The 20,226-nt window shown below is 34.1% G+C and overlaps 1 protein-coding gene across 1 annotated transcript in view; it reads left to right on the plus strand.

Moving 5' to 3' along the window:
- LOC141332926 (NACHT, LRR and PYD domains-containing protein 3-like) overlaps nucleotides 1-17,997 on the plus strand; it is a 39,608-nt gene extending 21,611 nt beyond the window's left edge. The window contains exons 12-15 of the mRNA XM_073837886.1: nucleotides 256-423; nucleotides 10,658-10,831; nucleotides 16,416-16,462; nucleotides 16,913-17,997. Of these exons, the coding sequence (XP_073693987.1) occupies nucleotides 256-423; nucleotides 10,658-10,831; nucleotides 16,416-16,462; nucleotides 16,913-17,469 (946 nt within the window). The 3' untranslated portion in view covers nucleotides 17,470-17,997. The remainder of the gene's footprint in view (nucleotides 1-255; nucleotides 424-10,657; nucleotides 10,832-16,415; nucleotides 16,463-16,912) is intronic.
- Nucleotides 17,998-20,226: the final 2,229 nt, after the last annotated feature.

The raw sequence follows: 20,226 nt of genomic DNA on the forward strand, positions 1-20,226 counted from the left end.
ATACATTTTAGTACAATATTGTCAATGTTGACTGTTTTTGCTCTATTCTGTTAACAAAAATAGTTCCAAACAAAGTTTACAGCAGAACAGTCGTGCATCTCTGAGCAACACAGCTGTGTTTCGTTACTGAACAATTCTGCATTTTAATTTAATCAATTGGGTCAATCAGTGGTCCATTCATACAGGCACTTGCTTTATTCTTGAATGAATCAGCCGTCTGAATGTATAACAATGTTTGTTTTGTTCTCCAAACAGGCTACAGTCCTGTAATCTCACTGCTCAGTCCTGTAAAAGTGTGTCTTCAGCTCTTCAGTCATCAAACTGTGTCCTGAGAGAACTAGACCTGAGTAACAATGACCTTCAGGACTCAGGAGTGAAGCTTCTTTCTGATGGACTGAAGAGCTGTAAGCTAGAGATACTGAGGTAAATGTTTTTCCATTAATATACTGTATATAATCCAAATGCTACCACAATAAATAATTATTTCATTTTGTCACCAAATGTGTAATCTGTTCTCAGTGGAATGCTGGAACAAAAGACAAATGCATTTGAAGCGATGTGATTTTATTCATATTCATACAAGTGTCCATTTTACTGTATTTTGAATGCAACACTAAAATTTTAAAATGGCCTGAAAAAATTACTAAACAAACTGCAAAATAAACTTTTTTTCATTTCAGCCAGGCCCCTGAACATTGTTGTGGGCCCCTCTAGGGCTCTAGACCTTATGCACTCCATTTCCACCTGTTTGTGATGCCCCTGCAACTGTGTGTGCATCGTGTACTTAGAATCTTAGACAGGGTCCAAAATTACCACTTGCCAAGTACCAAATAAGTAAAATTGGCCCTGGCAAGTATGTAAATTAGTGTTACTTGCCAGTTGACTGATGACTTTATAAATTCTAACAATGCATGGTTGTACGTACATGAAAATCTACAATCAAACATGCAATCACCTTTGCTACTGTTTTAGCAAGACGAGCCATTCTTCTGAAGTGGAAACATGTCATCCCTCCATCGCATAATATGTGGATCCAAGAAATCTTTTGCTGTATAAAACTTGAGAAGTTAAGATTCTCGCTTTCAGGATCTCTCAAATCTTTTCATAAGACCTAAAAACCTTTTTTTGACCACATCAAAGGCTTACTTTGTTCTCCTGATACTAGCGCTGATACAAATTAATTAACTTCTACTGGAAAGAGTGAAAATAGATTTTTGAGAGAGGAACGTTCATTTATTTCAATGTATTTGTTTATCTTTATTTGTTTCATTTAATTTATTATTTTATTTTCTTCCGTCTTTATTTTTAATTTATTTACCTTTTTTTCTTGACATTATATTAAAATGTCTTTTGGGTGGGAGGGTTTTGATTGGGTTTATATTGAGACAATCTGTAATTTATTCACTGAAGTACATTATGTATGGTCATGTTAAAATACCATTTAAAAAAAATTAGCAGATGCCCTGGCGAGGGCGCTTTGGGCACCTCAAGCCCGATCCCCTTGGTGACCCGGAGAAGCATCCGCCTAGGATGGGGCAGCAACCACAGAGGGGTGCTGTCCCGCCGATTCGTCAGCTTCATCTGCCGATTGCTCCCCCTCTGATGCCGCGATAGACATTCTATCCTCTTCAGGGGTGCCAAAAGAGACGCTAGGCCCACAGCGCGGGGGAGCGTTCTGTTTTGGTAGCACGACGGGGGTACATTTTGAGGTAGAAGATCATTCTGAACCGTCACAGTGAGATCACCCAAGCGCCTAACCAAGGCAGCCGAGGAGCCTTTACGGCCTGCCAAACTGGCCCAGGTAGACGGCAAAGGCAGCCGTTTCGCGAATGAAAGGCGGGATCTCAGTGTATCCATGGACATGCGCATGATCCATCCACCAACGCTGCCTCAGCAGATCTAAGCCCAGGCACGTGAGGCAGCGATCGTGTCCGTCTAAAGAGGTTAGAAAGCTACCGCATCCAGAGTTACACCGTCGGAAAGACATCTCTTGCAAGAGTACTCTCAACAACCGTGTGAGAAATTTGCTCTTTTAGTCACCCGGTTTGCCCAGGGAAAGCCGCGGCACAACTGTGCACTCAGAGATCGCTGGTAATGCAAAAATGCTGGCTTGTTATTGTTGGTGGCGATCAACAGCGCAGATCTTCAAAGCAGCAGACAGCAGCACTTTCTTCTTTCTCTTCTTCCTCTCAGCTCGTAACAAACGAGGCTCCGAAGCGAAAATCTAAATAGTGGATGCACGCCGCCATCTTATATACCCGTATGTGGGGGGAGTGGCTTTGCATGCAAATTCCACTAGCCAATTCTCATTGGCCCTTTCTCTATAGCTCAGAGCTGATAGGTCCTCTAGCGAGTTCCCATATGTAACGTCGTAGTGAAATGACTTAAGGGGAACTAAAAATATCAATATGTGCACCCATATTAAGGCTACTTACAGATCTGGCCATTTAAAATGCGCGCGGGAAGTAAAGTGGTCTCGCGTGACGCCGGTGTATTCCAAAGGAACACGGAAAATACAATGACATAGGAAAGACATGATCAGTAGGGGGCAGTCATGTAACGCACTGGACTGGAGCAGGCTGAAAACATTGCTGCAAACTAAAAGGTACGGTAACCTGGAGGGGACACCTTCGGTTCACTTATGTTTGTCGTGGCCACACAAATGAATTCGTAGGAACGTCATATTACTTTTTGTCATTGCCACGAGATATTAATTCCTGGGAATGTCATATTATGTCGTGGCCACAAGATTATTTTGTCGAGGTAACGACATCCTTATGTTTAATGCATAAACAAACCTGCGTAACCATAACCCAGGATTATCAGAGATAGGTTTATTAATATTTTTTATTTTGAGTTAAGAAATTTTTTTATTAATTGTTATAGAAATTAATGCAATATTAAGTTATATATTAACAATAGGCAATGCTGTATATGCGAATGTCTGTGCGCGATGTAGACAGCATTCAAAAGTTTATCAAGAATTTATTACATATAAGTACTTCAAATTAAATAGCCCTGCAAGAAACATTTTATGCATCCTTAAGTCTTATCCATTAATTGATCCTTTTTTTCTGTAATAAATGTATTATTCGTTTATATTCAGTATGTCCCCCTTAATTTCGATCTCTTAACATTCCGAATCTAAATGATAAATGCTGACATGCCATTAAAGCTTTGATTATGCTACATGGCATATATTCATTTTTAGTCTAATTATAACCTATATAGTGTTTCATTGTCGAGTGAATCATTCACGTTCCATTTGTAAATCGTATGGTCACACACGGGCATTAATACAATCATAAAGTCAAAACTTTATTGGCATAATTGTAGTTCACAATATTTGCTAAATATATGCCAAATAGCATATATAAAGTTATTTAGGTTAAGCGATTCACAATAAAGAAAAAAGTAGATAGCTTTAAATCACTTATTATTTATTCTTATTATAGGTTATTATTATTTCAATACCTGGTTAGGGCTATTTATTTTTAACGCCTGACAATTATGCCAATTACGTTTTGACTTTTTGATTGTATTTATCCCCGTGTGTGACGATACATGATGTTTTCATTTACAAATGAAACTACGTGAATGATTCATTTCTCAGTAAAACAGTTTAATATTTATATAGTCTAGTCTGTTAATTAGACTAAACAAAATAAAATATGTTCAATTCATATTTTATATGTTCAATTCTTTAGTTAAGAGAAGGAATGTAGGCCTATTTTACTGTGTGACGATAAATTATTTCCAAATGAAACTATGTGAATGATTCACTCTTCAGTTATTTGTCTATTAGTTAGACTAAATAAAATAAAATATATGTTAAATTTAACCTTTAAACTGCATTCCAGTAAAAACCCCAGTCGTAGCACCTTTACAGTATCATTTACATTCAGAATGTTATGTAACGAGATCAAAATGAAGGAAAAAATAACGAATACAAACGAATAATACAAATATAATGGGAAAAAAAGAAGGTCAGTCAATGGACAAGATTGTGGGATGCATGAAATGTTTCTTGCAGGGCTATTTAATTTGAAGTAGGCCAACATGTAATACATGTAAACACTTGTTTATTTGAAAACGGTCGGGTTCGGGTTGTTTATCCACTGACCCGCGTGTCAGGTTGGACACTAATGTTTTGAAAAAAGTGGAGCGTGTGAGGAAAGCTTTCCCCTTCTCCCTGGCATGCATTTGAATGCTGAATTCGAAATGCAACTGAATGCAGTCGGAATCAGCCCCCAGCACCCCCAAGTCTCCAAATGTTGATTACAACAAGGCAACAGACAGCATTCAACACCCCACCCCACCCCCACTCTGCCATTCATAAACATTTCGCTCTTTATACTGCATGCCGCTTAACTCTGATGCCTCATTAACGGCTACTTTTCAGAAAACTGAAAAAAAAAAAAAAATACACTTCCCTTTGGTTTCCCAGAACAGACTTAAGCCTAGTTCCAGGCTAAAATGATGTAAATCGGAGCTGTTTAAAGATGAAAAAAAAAAAAAAAAAAACCTTACTGATCGTTGGTCGGAGATTCAACCCGCAGTTCGTGACTGGAAGCTGTTAAGAGACAGACTTAATGAACTTCTCCGAAATAGAAGAACTACTTTTCCACTTAAAAAAAAAAAAGAAAAAGAAAAAAAGGTGGAAAAAAATTGCATAACTCACTGGAGCACTTTTGATACTTAACAATTGTTGTATTCGTTGTCAGTCATATAGGCTAAGCTTTATTGTTTTGAAAAGTGAGCCTTCTGTTTATTTGTCTAAATTATTTTCTATATTAGGATATAATACTAGGCTAGTATTTATGGACATTAGGCCAAATCTACATGGGTTTCTTCCCTTTCACTTCAATTAGTTTTTAAGAAAAAAGAAAAAAAAACTGCATGGGCAGTGCGTCATAATAATGTACGGCATCAAAATGTAAGAATAAATCTAAAGACAATAATAATAATAATAATAATAATAATAATAATAATAATAATAATAACAATAATAATAATAAAATTAATTATTAACACTCCTAAAAGTACAGTATAGTGCTCAGATACACTTACGGTAGGTGACCTAACCCTAGTTGATACTTTATTTCAACTTTTCAATTATTTCATTAATTAACTAATAAACAAATGCCTTTCCGATATGATATAAGTGAAAAGGGTGACGATTTCGAAAATGATTTCACCAAAAGGCGGACGCGAACTCGGGTCTCCCGCGTCAAAAACGATATGTTACTCGTATTATCACTTACGCCACTGAAAATGTTGCAGAACAGCCGTCTTTTATAATATTTGTAAATATAAAAGGCACCAGACTACAGAAAATGGCATATACTAAAGTATTTATTTTTCTGGGGGAGGACCCACCCACATTTATTTTGCTTCCGACGCCCATGCTTGATGATGAAGTATAGTCTACAGGATATAACAATAAAGTGCTTTTCCAGTCCCGATTCCACAAGGTTTTATTCCGCATCCACCCGCTCCCGCTATATTAACTATATTATTCGCCCGCTGCCCGCTTAGAATAAATTTCTAAGCATCAAAATCGCAAAAACAAATCAAAATAATAATAGTAATAATACTAATAAATAAATAAATTAATTTTTAACTCTATAAAAACTGTAGTTTATATTTATCCTCTCCATTTCTATTCCTCTCTACTCAAATTAATTGTCAGTGCATCTAAAATTGTGTATCTTAGAAAAAGAAAAAGAGGAACTACCTCTTAACATGCATATCTTAATTTGATGTTGCTTTAAAACGCTGAAATATATAATGTATTTTATTCTGAAGGTGAAAGTGGTCCAGTTATTTAACTGCCTGCGGCGCCGTCAGGATCACGTTTTTTTCCCCTTTTAATTAAGTGGATACAGCTTACAATACTCGTTCAAGAGTACGGGATTGCTCAAAACTATGCTATTTTACATATTTCTGTTATTTGTGTACAATCACAACGAAAAAACAGATGTGTATGCTATTTGTAAAAAAAAAAAAAAAATGTAAACAAGATGCTGGTTCAAGGGCGCGTCACAGAAATTGCCTACAATTCTGCATATAGGCTTGCTACTTATTAATTTTATTTTATTTCGTTTTGTTAAATTATTATTCATTAAGAAATTTATATTTCGCATATGGGCATTTTTATTTATTTTACATACAGCTTTTTTGGGTTTTCTCTGTGCATAAGATCTGCGCGTGATGTTCCGATGTTTATGCTGCTTTTTGCTTGTGTACAATTAACCCCTCAAAACGAATTTAACTGTTATTAATGTGTCACAGCCACGTTTCAATTTAAATGTAATTTAACACAATCTTGTCGTTAATAATAACTAAACGCGTCAGTTGTCGTTTGGAAAAAAAAAAAACAGAAATTAACATTTCTATTATCAATGCAGTCTAATAAAAGTTCAACAGGAAAAAAATAAAAGAAAATAATAATAAAACTGCTCCTGCTTATGAATAAATTTTTGCTTGATGATGAAGTATCTAAATAGTCTATAGGATATAACAAAGTGCTTTTCCAGTCCCGCTTCCACGAGGTTTTATTCCGCATCCACCCGCTCCGCGCTATATTAACTATATTATTCGCCCGCGGCCCGCTTAGAATAAATTTCTAAGCACCAAAATCGCAAAAATACTGTAGTTTATATTTATCCTTCCCATTTCTATCTGTCTCTACTCAAATTAATTGTCAGTGTATCTAAAATTGTGTATCTTAGAAAAAGAAAAAGACGAACTACCTCTTAAACATGCATATCTTAATTTGATGTTGCTTTAAAACGCTGAAATATATAATGTATTTTATTCTGAAGGTGAAAGTTGTCGAGTTATTTAACTGCCCGCGGCGCCGTCAGGATCACTTGATTTTTTTCCCCTTAATAAAGTGGATACAGCTTACAATACTCGTTCAAGAGTACGGCATTGCTTAAAACTATGATATTTTACATATTTCTGTTATTTGTGTACAATCACAATAAAAATAAAAAAAATTAAAAAAAAAACGTGTAGGCTATTTGTAAAAAAAAAAAAAAATTGGAAACAAGATGCTGGTTTAAGGGCGCATCACAGAAATTGCCTAAAATTCTGCATATAGGCTTGCTACTTATTAATTTGTTAAATTATTATTCATTCAGAAAAGAAAAACATATATTTCTTATGTGGGCCTATTTTATTTATTATTATATATAGGTTTATTGGGTTTTTCTCTGTGCATAAGCTCTGCACGTGAGGTTCTGATGTTTATGCTGCTTCTTGCTTGTGTATAATTAATCCCTGAAAACGAATTTAGCGGTTTACGTCAGTTGTCGGTTGGAGAAATAAAATAACCGAAATTAACATTTCTGTTTCCGATGCAGTCTAATAAATGTTCGTCAGGAAAACAAAGAAAGAAAACAAAATAACAATACAACTGCACCTGCTTATGAATAGGCTATCTTTTTGCTATTGGTTTGAACCATAATTTCAGGAAAGAGGAATCATTGAACTATTGTACTGGTATTTGTGACCAACGCCCCCTAGAGCTGGCCATGGTGTTTGGCTACAGAATGTTGTTCCTTGCGCCACCTGGTGGATATTATATGAAGTGCAACAACGTTGTAAAAAAATCTAAAAAAGCCGCTGCGGCAGGACGCGTGCCCACGCGTGCCGAATTGCAGGCTGCCGCGTGAAAATAGACGCATTTTTAATGGCCAGATCTGTATACCAACCTATAGGTCACTATATATATTTCCCTTATTCATAAACATGTGTAACAATAACTTCTGGTTGAAGCAGAGACAAACTATGCAGTACACATATAAAAAGGATATCGGTGCAGTAAACAGCCGGCTGTACACCAGATATTTTGAATGAATGATGCAAATACTTCGTTACTAAGGAGAGTCAGTCCGGGCTGATGCCACGTACTCTTCAGCCTTAGACACGGACGAGAACGATCTCCAACTCCCGCCTTTGGACAGCCTCGCAGGGAAGAGCAGGGTTGGTCTGAGTCCCAAATTGTACAGTTCCATCATCACCTGTCTATATTTAGATTCTTGTGCCATCACTTCAGGTGCATAGTCCTCACATATGGTGACTGGGCTACCTTGAAACATCAGCTTGCCTATTTTAGCTTGAGCCTTGTGGATGATCAGCTCTTTTTGGTGACAAAACATCCTTCTCCAGGTCGTCTAATAGGAGCTGTGAAAAGAACAAAGAAGGACGGGGTCCCCAATCGATTCTGGCAGGCCAATTATGGGAACAATGGTATGGTGGCTGTGCGATTCGAGATCCGTAACTTTGGCTAACAGCTTCGCGTTGCTCTCAGACAGAGTGGTGCAAGTCACTTCCAGCGCAAACGTTCGTTGGACTCAAGAGAAGCAATCTTTGAAGAATGATCCATTACTGCCGTTTGAACAGGCTATCTTGGTCTTGAGTGAGGTTATAGTAGACTTAAATTTGGCCAATAAGGTCTGGCGATTTTCATCCAACATTTTAGCAATTGCCACCATATTGAGCTCGCTGGAATCACTGTTAGTGAGGTCCGCTCTGGATTCTTTTCTGCTTTGTTTACTCACTTTTGAGGCCATGCTAACAACTAGTTAAAATGTCATATGAGTATAAATATCATCCTTATGATCCGTTTAAAAGTGAAATTTATGTATGGAGTGGCTCCAAAGAAACAGTCAGAGTGGGAGGTACATGCCAACACGTCTACTCCATCTGCCATCCGGAAGTCCACCCATCTCTGCTTGTTTAGCCCTGCCCACCGATTTGCACATGTAGTGTTTACAAGAAAGGCAGATCTATGCAGAAACCAAATGATAAAGATAGCTCTAAAGACAACAAAATGCTGTGCAGTACCAAGTTGTGGAAAAACAGTTGGCAAAACAAGTTTGGAAAGAGTAAGTGAACTTGGTAACACTTCACGGTAAGGGTACATGAATTACCATGAATTCATGGTGTGTTATTAATAAAGGCATAATTGTGAAATGACATGAACATTGAAAGTTTAAGCTTATGCACACAATGTACACAAAATAACTTTGATCTTAACCCTGTGCTTTATTTGTAAACAGTATTATTAAACCTTTTCCTTAAATTTTGTTCAGCATTAAATATTTCATGAGGAGTCCATATTAGTAGCTTGTTACATTAAAAGGTGACTCCTTATCTTAAAAAAAGACCAAGCTGTTTGTGACTTTCTTTATCGTATTTATTAATTTTTGTAAATCATTTGACAGCTTTTTGGTTTTGTAAAGAGCTTTCAGATATACAGGCACTATATGTACTAAATTCCTTCTCAGCTCTTCCCAGGCATTGCTGTTGATTTAACTGTGCTATACTGTTTAAGAGTAAAGTCAAAAGTTAAGATTAAAGTATTTTCTGTGTCCACAGTACATTGTGTGCAAAAGCTTAAACTTTCATGTTCATATTCATGTCATTTTACAATTATGTCTTCATTAATAACACACTGGTTTTCAGTATTTTATAGAACACATGATGAAGTCATGAGAAGCTAATGCTTAGTTAATGAGGACTATTGTATTCGTATTTCAACAAAATTCATGTGCTATGCTGTGATTGGCCAATGTTGGGGTCTGTCCATTTACCTGCAGGCTACTTTGAAGAATATATGAACATGCTTGATAACACAGATCATAATTAATGAAAAACATTAGTTCTCACATTAATTCATACACTGTTCTAGCCTGTATGCATGCATGAGGTAATGTGGATTTGTGTATAATCCTTTAATAATTAAAGTAGTCTTACCTGCACAAAATAACGCAATTTTTACACACAAATTTGTGATGATTCATGTACCATAAGCATAGATTTATCTACAGTGGATAGTAAAGACATTTTCTGTTTTCTATTTCATATTTTTGTGTGAACAAAAGAAAACATCATGATCATGCGTAATAAATTACAAATCATGATGTTGTACCCATCTTAGTTAATGTTTTAGTTAAGGTGTTGTTCATGCATGTCATGAATGAAAGACTTTGAACTTGTGTTAGTTCCTGATAGTACATGAGATATTAATGCATGACGTAATGCATAATTCATGCATGAATTCATCGTAATTCATGTACCTTTACCATAAACTTTAATTTAAATGATGATCCAGACCACGTCAGTAAGAAATAGGCCCTTTGTTTTACCATTAATTCGTTTACAAACAAGGGACAATTCGATGCAGGAATTTGCAGAAAGATTAAAACTAAAGGATGCTGCTGTGCCAGTTATACTGGATCGGACAGTAATGTCGCAACACAAGTGTGAGTAACTGTTTTCATTACATGGTCACAATTGCTTTGTCTGTTCCTACAGATCGTTTGATATGCATTTAGTTATGCATTTTTGAAGAGTCCATGTTTATGGAATGTATGCTATAAAACATACACAACTATTAGCCAATCACAGCAGTGGGTGTTTGCTTCCGAGTCTACAATCCACCACACCTATTCAAATAGAGTGTTTTGATAAAAGGGGATAGGACAGAAAATAGCTTATTACTTCTAAATATGTTTTTGATGTAGAAATCTTGATAACATTATAAGTGGACCTTAGAAAACAGTGCAAAATAAAAAAAGTCAGTTCAAGACTAAAATTGAATGCCTGGTTGTCAAACTAATGTCATGTGGGGTTGTTTTTGTAGGTTGTCTGGCTGTATGGTGACAGAGGAGGGCTGTGGTTATGTGGTTTCAGCTCTGAGTTCAAACCCCACACACCTGAGAGAGCTGGATCTGAGCTACAATCATCCAGGAGATTCAGGAGTCAAGCTTCTCTCTGAGAAACTGGAGGATCGAAACTGCTCACTGGACAGAATAAAGTATGTTGAACAAGACAAGTTTAGGTTTTATTATTTAAACTGCTTCTACATATATTTATGTAAAACTATAAATGTAGATATAAATTAAATATAAATTCGAGGACCAAAATGAACTGGTGTGTGTGCATACACATGTGCATCTAAAATAAAGTGTAAATTAGTTCAGTGTGTAAATTAGTGTAAATTAGTTCAGACCACTCATTTGTGATTACAGCGCTTCTGTGATTACATTATTTATTGATTAATAATTTGGGCAAGAAGTAACAGCACAGTTCTTGTGTCCAGTTTATAAGAGGCTGACAATTAGCTGAACAGATACTTGTTTAATTAGTGACACTTATCCTGCATTTTATAATCTTTATTTGAATGTGCACCATTTTTATTTTTAAACCTTTATTTGAATATGGCAGCATAATATTAACTATTTAGTACTACATCAAAAAAATAAGTACAATGTACTTAATGTGGACATCTTGCATTGCAAAACACTTTTGCTTCTATTAAGGTGGGATATGGGTAAGGTTAGGAACAGATTTGGTGGTATTGGTAGGTTAATGGTGGGATAGGGTGTAAGAGTTAGTTCAACAGTGGTAAATACAGAAATTAATTACAAATGTGATTACAAATAGGTTTTTAAAAACATATAAATGCAATGTAAAAAACATGTACAACCAGAGGTGGGTAGAGTACCCAACATCTGCACTCAAGTAAAAGTACAAGTACTTATGGAAATATTTACTCAAGTAAGAGTAAAAGTAACAATCTTAATAGTTACTTGAGTAAGAGTAAAAAAGTATCCGATGGAAAAAGTACTCAAGTATAGTAGTTACTTCTGATCTGATTGATGTGAAGTGAATTTCAAACTGTTTGGAAAGGTTCTCATCAGATTTTGGTAGCCCGAAAATTAACTTAACTAGCCCAAATAAAAAAAAAAAGACCTTTTTTTAAATATAGAAAATCAGATAGGAGTCTAATCAAAACTGTTTTTAATACACAAATATAAACAAATATCAAGGACGTAATTTTATTTCATTATATTTATTTCATTTAGTGTATACGAGAATTCTAAACTATTGATTTAAAGCAATTCATAACCATTTTTAAGATCTGCAAAAGTAAAATAAACATGGGATTGGACAATGTAAAGAATATTAAGCCATAAAATGGCATGATTTAAAATTCAGATACAGTTTCACATAAAAACAAAATATGTTACACTATGGCATTTCATCCTTTATAACATTAAAAGGGATAAATTGAGTATATCATTGTGACCCTGGACCACAAAACCAGTCTTAAGTCGCTGGGGTATATTTGTAGCAATAGCCAAAAATACATTGTATGGGTCAAAATTATTGATTTTTCTTTTATGCCAAAAATCATTAGGAATGGAAATTAAGTAAAGATCATGTTCCATGCGATTTTTTGTAAAATCAAAATGGAATTTTTGATTAGTAACATGCATTGTTAAGAACTTAATTTGGAGAACTTTAAAGGTGATTTTCTCAGCATTTTGATTTTTTTGCATCCTCAGATTCCAGATTTTCAAATAGATGTATCTCAGCCAAATATTGTCCTATCCTTACAAACTATACATCAATAGAAAGCTTATTTATTGAGCTTTCATATGATGTATACATCTCAGTTTTGTCAAATTTAACCTTATGACTGGTTTTGTGGTCCAGGGTCACAATTTATTATATTTATTTAAAACATAAATATTACTGTACTTGTTTAGATTTTTAGAAGGCACCTTAACTTTTAACATTTACAACAATAATTGCAATAATTATCTGTCACGAGGGGGCGCTTTAGGAGCGCTGAAATATTACGGTTTCCATAGTAACAGCTGTACACAGCAGTATTAACGCAGTTTTATCAGACATGAAATGAAAATTCCAACGATACGTTTCTGAGGACAGTAACGGAGGAACGCCATCAAATGTAGCGAAGTAAAAGTAAAGTTTTTTCACTATAAATGTACTTGAGTAAGAGTAAAAGTACCTATCTTTAAATATACTCTAAAAGTACTAGTTACCCCAAAATTTACTCAAGTAAATGTAACGAAGTAAATGTAATTCGTTACTACCCACCTCTGCAACAATAAGTACATTGTACCAAATGATGAATTTAAATGTAATTCATAGTTACATAGTAGTTAATGCCACCTAATGTAAAGTGGAACCAAAGTTTGTCTCAGCAGCTTTGTGAATAGGTTTTAAGAGAAAACTCAGCTAAAAACTTTCACTGCTATTTAGGAGAACTCTTGGCGGTGAGGTAAAATGTTTTGTGAATACAGGCCCAAATCTCCAGGTGCAAATCTCCAGTATACACAGTCCCCCCCATTTTCAGGGGCTTAAATGTAATTTGACAAATAGTTATAATCATAAATAAAATGTTCATTTCAATCCTTTGTAGGCTATGACTGTCTTAAAGGGCACCTATTATGCAAAATTCTCTTTTTCACGTTGTTTATACATAAATGTGTGTTGGCAGTGTGTGTACACAACCACCCTACAATGATAAAAATCCGCCTCCTCCTTTTTTTTAATCTCCCTAATTTATAAATTTCTCAAAGCTTACTGATCACGGAATCTGTAAAGTGCACACGGTAACACTTTAGAATACTGTTCCATCATTAATTAAAAACTGCACAGGAACAAATGAATAATACACTATTAACATTCTAGTAATGTCACAAGGAGGGTCAGACTGAGACGTGCGGATCCATTTGCAGCATTTATTTAGAATCGTCAACAGGCCAGAATAATCACCAGAAAACAGGAACAACGTAGGTAATCCGGGAAACAGTTCGATAGACAGGGAATGGTCGCAATGGCAGGAAGCAGGAATCGTCAACGGGGTACACAGTCCAGAGTCATACACAGATAATCCAACACAGAGAAAAACGTTTAGAATTATGACCATATGGAACGATAAGACCTCGCAAGGAAGTGTGTGTGTCTGTGGCTTAAATGCATGTGGGTAAATGTGAAACAGGTGTGTGCAGCAATCAGTTCAGTGGGAAACAAGGAGCAGCTGTGTGCAGTGATTGGTGCAGTGGCTTATGGGGATTGCAGTCCAGAATGTGTGTGCAAGAGTTCATGATGAGAAGACAGACCAGATACATGACAAGTAACTACTATTAACTAACAAGAAACTCTGATTAAAGAATCAGTAAGTAACAGTGCTCAGTTGAAAGTAGTAGTTCACTATTAGTTAATCAGTAACTACAATTTTTTCTAAGAGTTACTAAGAACTACTATATACAGGTTCATAATTAATGTGAATGATGCCATGATGAAGATCATGGTAAGCCACTAATAATGACTTAAATCATTGTAAGCTTTTGAGGTATATGTAAGATTTTAGATAGTAATGACTCAAGTGATACTACATCCTTCTAATGGAATAACCAATTATTTGGATCAGTATTCTAAAGTGAATGTCATGGTAACCCACTAGTAATGGCTCAAGTGTTATCAGATCAATTAGAAATATTACTATCCAGAATCTTACAAAAACCTCAAAAGTTTACAATGACTTTAATCACTAATAGGGAGTTATCATTATATTCACTTTAGAATATTGATCCAAACAATTAGTAATTCCTTCTGATGGATTTGGTAATACTTAAGTCACTACTAGTGGGTTACCATGATCTTCACTTTAGAATTAATGGTACATTTTGCATCATTCACATTAATTATAAACCTGTGTATTTTTTTTCTAGCATTTATCCAGCCGATATGAAAAAAAAAATGTAGTTACTGACATTTACATTTAGTCATTTTGCAGACGCTTTTATCCAAAGCAACTTACAAATAAGGACATGGGAAGCAATCAAAATAAACAAAAGAGCCATGATATGTAAGTGCTATTACAATTCCCAGTTATCGTAATGCAGTATAGGTAGCAAGGTTTTATTTTTAAATTTGATAATAAATAAAAAGAAAACAGATAGAAAAGATAGAGAAGATATAAATAGAATAGAGAGTTTTTTTAAAGAATAGAAATAGAATAGAGAGTGTTGAAGATGGAAGAGATGTGTTGTTAGCCGATTCTTGAAGATTGCTAAGGACTTAGTTGCTCAGATTGAATTGGATAGATTATTCCACAAGGAGGGAACATTTAAGGTAAAAGGTGAAAGTGATTTTGTGATTTGCAATGGCACAATGATGTACCGTTCACTTGCAGAATGCAAGCTTCTAGAGAGCACATAAGTTTAAAGTATTAAACTACTAGTTTCAACTGAGCACTATTACTTACTGATTTCTTAATCAGAGTTTCTTGTTAGTTAATAGTTGTTACTAGAATGTTAATAGTGAATTAGTCATTTGTTCCTGTGTAGTTATTCATTAATGATGGAACAGAATTCTAAAGTGTTGCCGTGTGCACTTTCCCAGTCCTACCCACGATTGTTGACTGACACAGCCGTATTAGTAGAGATCTTTATCTTCATATTAGAGCACTTAAACGCAGCATTCAAGCAAAAAGCTCTCTTATTACAGCTATAGAAGTTGCTCAGAGTGATTTTCTGCTTTTATTTTATTATTTGGGCCATATTAACTGCATAAAGCCAAACAGCAATATAGGTACTGTATTTTACGCAGCTTTCACTTAAAGCTTTCACTTAAAGGATTTGGGAAAATGCTAACTTTTCTTAATAAGAGATTTATGAGACATTCCAATACAACCCTGTTTTAAAATGGACACTCGCTGAAGAAGTGTTTTTATAGTTTAGTATAGTTTTATAGTCAGTAGTGTTTAAATATAAAGGTTTGTGTCATATTCTGAGTTGAATTTTACTGTTTTTATTCATTTTGCGTAATACTGAATCTTTTTTTGTGTGAGTGAGATGAATTAATGCATGTTCACATTATTCTAGAACTAAAGTAACATACTTATTCCCGATTTCTCTCAACATGCGTTATCCCTAACACTGGTCATTAATTAGTTGTAGGCCTATTCCCATGGTAAAATACAAATGTATTGTTATAGGCTAATGCAATCTCATAAAAGTGCATGTTTTTCAGTTTCTACTTGGTGTAGGCTATTCATAAGCAGAAACTGTCCTTGGTGTACATATGAAACGCAGTGGATTAGGGGTGTGGGGTAGGTGGGTAGGCCTATTCTATGTAAGCCAAAACTGCATATCATATGGACGCCGAAGTCAATTTCTGTGTATTAAGAGTAAGCCAAATAGAAACAGAAGATTGTGCTACCAACATGTATACTATGAGACTGGACCATGGAGAAACAGTGAGAGAATTGGTTCAAACTGCGAACAAACGCGAATCGATTGTAAAAGCACCAACTCAAAATACTGATATTCAAAGTAATAACATGGCTGATTTAGTCAATAGAAATACAGGACACATATAATTGCTGAAATATTTGCCAGGCAGACATTTCTTGGGTAAGTCTGAGCACTCATGGTATGCACATTCCTACAGCTGTACACCTGCAGGCGTCACTGCATTAGGAAATGAGGGTTACGTCCATAACCAAGATGCTTTTCTGCTGTGAGATGTGTGTGCGTGTGTGTTTACTGACTAAATGTGACTCTGTGTGTGTTTTCTAGTGTGGATCATGGAGGAGAATCCAGGATTACAGCAGGAATAAAGAAATGTATGTCTACATTTACATTACATTTGCATTTAGTCATTTGGCAGACGTTTTTTTTATTAAAAGCGACTTACAAATGAGGACAATAGAAGCAATCAAAACCAACAAAAGAGCAATAATATATATGTGTTGTTACAAGTTTAACACACCACAGCAAGGTTATTTATTTATTTATTTTTTATCTATATATTTTTTTAAATAATAAACAAAAATAACGAAACCTAAAATTAATAGAGAGTTAGTGTTAGAGGGTCAAGTGCAGATGGAAGAGATGTGTCTTTAGGGTCTTTTTTCATTAACAGAACAGAAGGGCTGCAGAGCCAGTGGTTGTTTTGTAGACAAACATCAATGCTTTGAATTTCATGCAAGTAGCAAGTGCAAATACACACTCAAACACACACTCAGCTGCGGTGATTGTGTTTGTGTTGTAAATGTCTCTATTTTTGTGTTCAGATGCTTGTTTTCTCACACTGGATCCAAACACAGCCCATACTGAACTCATTCTGTCTGAGGACAACAGAAAGGTAACACGTGTGAGAGAGTATCGGCGGTATCCTGATCATCCAGATCATCCAGAGAGATTTGATGTGTGGCAGGTGTTGTGTAGAGAGAGTGTGTGTGGACGCTGTTACTGGGAGATGGAGTGTAGGGGAGATGTGCGTATATCAGTGTCATATAAGAGCATCAGCAGGAAGCGATGGCGTAAAGAGTGTTGGTTTGGAAATAATGATCAGTCCTGGAGTCTGTCCTGCTTTCCCTGCAGTTACATATTCAAACACAATAACATAAAGACTGATCTCCCTGTCAAGCCCATCAGCAGTAAAACAGAAGTGTATGGTGATAATATCTTTAGAGTAGGAGTGTATGTGGATGAGAGTGCAGGAACTCTGTCCTTCTACAGCGTCTCTGACACAATGAGCCTCATCCACACAGAACACACCACATTCACTCAGACGCTCTATCCTGGGTTTAGGTTTAGTATTTATCCTGGATCAGTCAAACTGTGTTGATGAATCAGAACAGACTGATGAGAGATTGTACCCATAATGTTTGAGCTGCATGATAAATCAGTGACAGTGAGATGTTCTAGAGTCACTTCATGACAATAATACTGCATTTCATGACTTAATACTTCTGTCACTAAAATAACAGAACAAATGTGTGCAATAAATTCTCATATAGATAGTAAGATCAGTGTGTGTGTGTGTGTGTGTGTGTGTGGTGTCTGAGTGAGCCCTGCTGAGTGCTGATTTTTTTGTTTCTGTGTTTTTATTGTAGAATCACATCAATGATTTATATTACTGCTATCAAAATTACCATTTAATTGAAAAGTACATTTCATAAGCATGATTCATGAAGAACATGTAATTGATTTCCCTCTATTGTTTGTGCAGAAATAATAAAACACAATGTCAAAACATCTTGAGATCAGATTCTAATTGATGATGAATATGTGAAATGTCTGAATGCATGAATCATGAATATAATCGATTTCTCACAAGAGTTTCTGAGATTATCAAATGACATTAATCACAGCATTTATTATAATACAATTTTTGTAACTACAGTAAAGCTGTATCAAATTATTAAAGCAGTGAAAGAAGCTGTCAGAATTTTTTTGATATAGTATTTTAGAAAATAGTTTTAAAATGAACACATAATGATAGCATATTTATGAGCAGAAATTCATTATTGTAGTAAAATGTGTTAAAATATGTATGAACTGATTAACCTATTTGAAAAAATATTACCTTAAATGTAATGCAAATATTACATTTGCTTAAGTATTTGTCAAAATTGTAAACATACTATTCTACTGTAAAATGAAAAAGTCAGTATTTCTTCTTTTTCTGAACAACACAAAAAACAACAATAATTTTATTATTATTTGGTGTAGTATTATGAAAATGTTTTAAATATTTGTTTTTATATTTCTAGGGCATTATGTATTTTCTTGCAATTTTACCTTTCAATGTACTTTCACCCATAATTCAATCTCAGTATTACTAAGCAGAAAAGTAAATAAACTTCAATAATAATAATACTTAAAAATAATAATAATAATAATAATAATAATAATAAGTATTTCTTAATAAAATAGAATTATTATTTTGGTTATTATTATTTATAAACAAAGTATAACAAATAAAGAAAATGTTACAATTGCAAAAATCCTATCACTATAAAATAATTAGTGACTATTTAAATTCTAATAAATCAATAAAGAAATGTTATGACTGCAATATACTGTATATGATTATTGTTAATATTATTATTCTACATTATTATTATTATGATTATTAATAAATATTATATGTACTTTAAAGCAACAAAAATCAATAAAAAGTAATCATTGTAACAATAATAATCAAATTGCATTAAAATAAAAATGTCAGTATTTAATAATAATAATGTTATGGGTAGCTGCTACAGAGAAGCGTGCAAAGACTAAGACAGTCAGAATGCTCTTTTATCATAAATCCAAGGGATACACAGAAGAATCACAGAGAATACATCCAATTCTGATGACAGCGAACAAAGAACACAGGAAACACTGGGATTAAAAAACAAGGAGAACTGAACATAATAAACAGAATGTCACGATGCAGACAGGAACGGATAAACAACAAATTAATAAAAACGAAAGTCTTATAATAAATCCACAGAAGATAGAGGAAACACTGGAGAACACAAAAACACATGAGGTAACAACAACGCCAGACAAGGAACTGAACAAACACACCAACTTATAAAGGTGAGTGATTGACAAGGACAGCTGTAGGGAATCATGTTAACGAGAGGGAAGTCCAAATATGGGCAAGGGAGAAACCAATACCCACAATAGAGCAGGGGGAGACACTGGGAGAAACCAACATAGACATGTGACACAGAACAGCTGAACACATTCAGTAACTATAGAAACTAAAGAGCAAACTGAAGTAAGACTAATGAGATTATGACCGTCACACATAATAAGCCAAATAATATTTTTATTTTATTATTTATATTAGAACAAATCAATAAAGAATTGTCACAACTGAAATAATCCTATCACACTGGAAATTTAAAAGCAAATATTTAATAACCAAAATATTAATTATATAGTTTATTATTTAAATGATAATTACACAAATAAAAACTTTTACTCTGACAAAAATCCTGTTGCACTGTGAAATAAAAAAGACAGTATTTATTATTAGTAGTGTTTATTTTTTATACAAATCAGCGGGAAAAATCATAATCATAGTATACTATAATTTAATAATAAAAATACAGTATTTAATAATAAACTTTTATTAAGTAACAATAATAATACTTTTTTCAAAGTACACTATTATTATTGCAGTAATAAAAGTTTTTTCAATTGATTGTTTTTTGTTATAATTAAAAAGTAATAATAATAATAATAAACAACATTCACTTAATTTTACAGTTTTAATAGGATTTCAGTAAATAATATAATTTAATCAATAATCAATTAATAACCTGTCATCAATAAATAATAAAATACAAATAAATGTAATAAATATAAATATTTATATTATATTACTTTTTATTTAATTTCTAATAAATCAATACCAAAATATGTTCCAATTGTTCTAATAATTGTTATGTACCATATTTAATAATAATAGTAATGTTCAATGTTTAAATGATAAAAAGAACTGTTACGAATGCAATAATCCTATTGCACTGTGCTATAAAAAAGTGAGCATATAATAATAATTATAAATATCCAAATTATAAGCTGTATCAATTATGTAAGT

This window comes from Garra rufa, chromosome 4 (genome assembly GCF_049309525.1).
Source record: "Garra rufa chromosome 4, GarRuf1.0, whole genome shotgun sequence".
In the NCBI taxonomy this organism is placed as follows: Eukaryota; Metazoa; Chordata; class Actinopteri; order Cypriniformes; family Cyprinidae; genus Garra; species Garra rufa.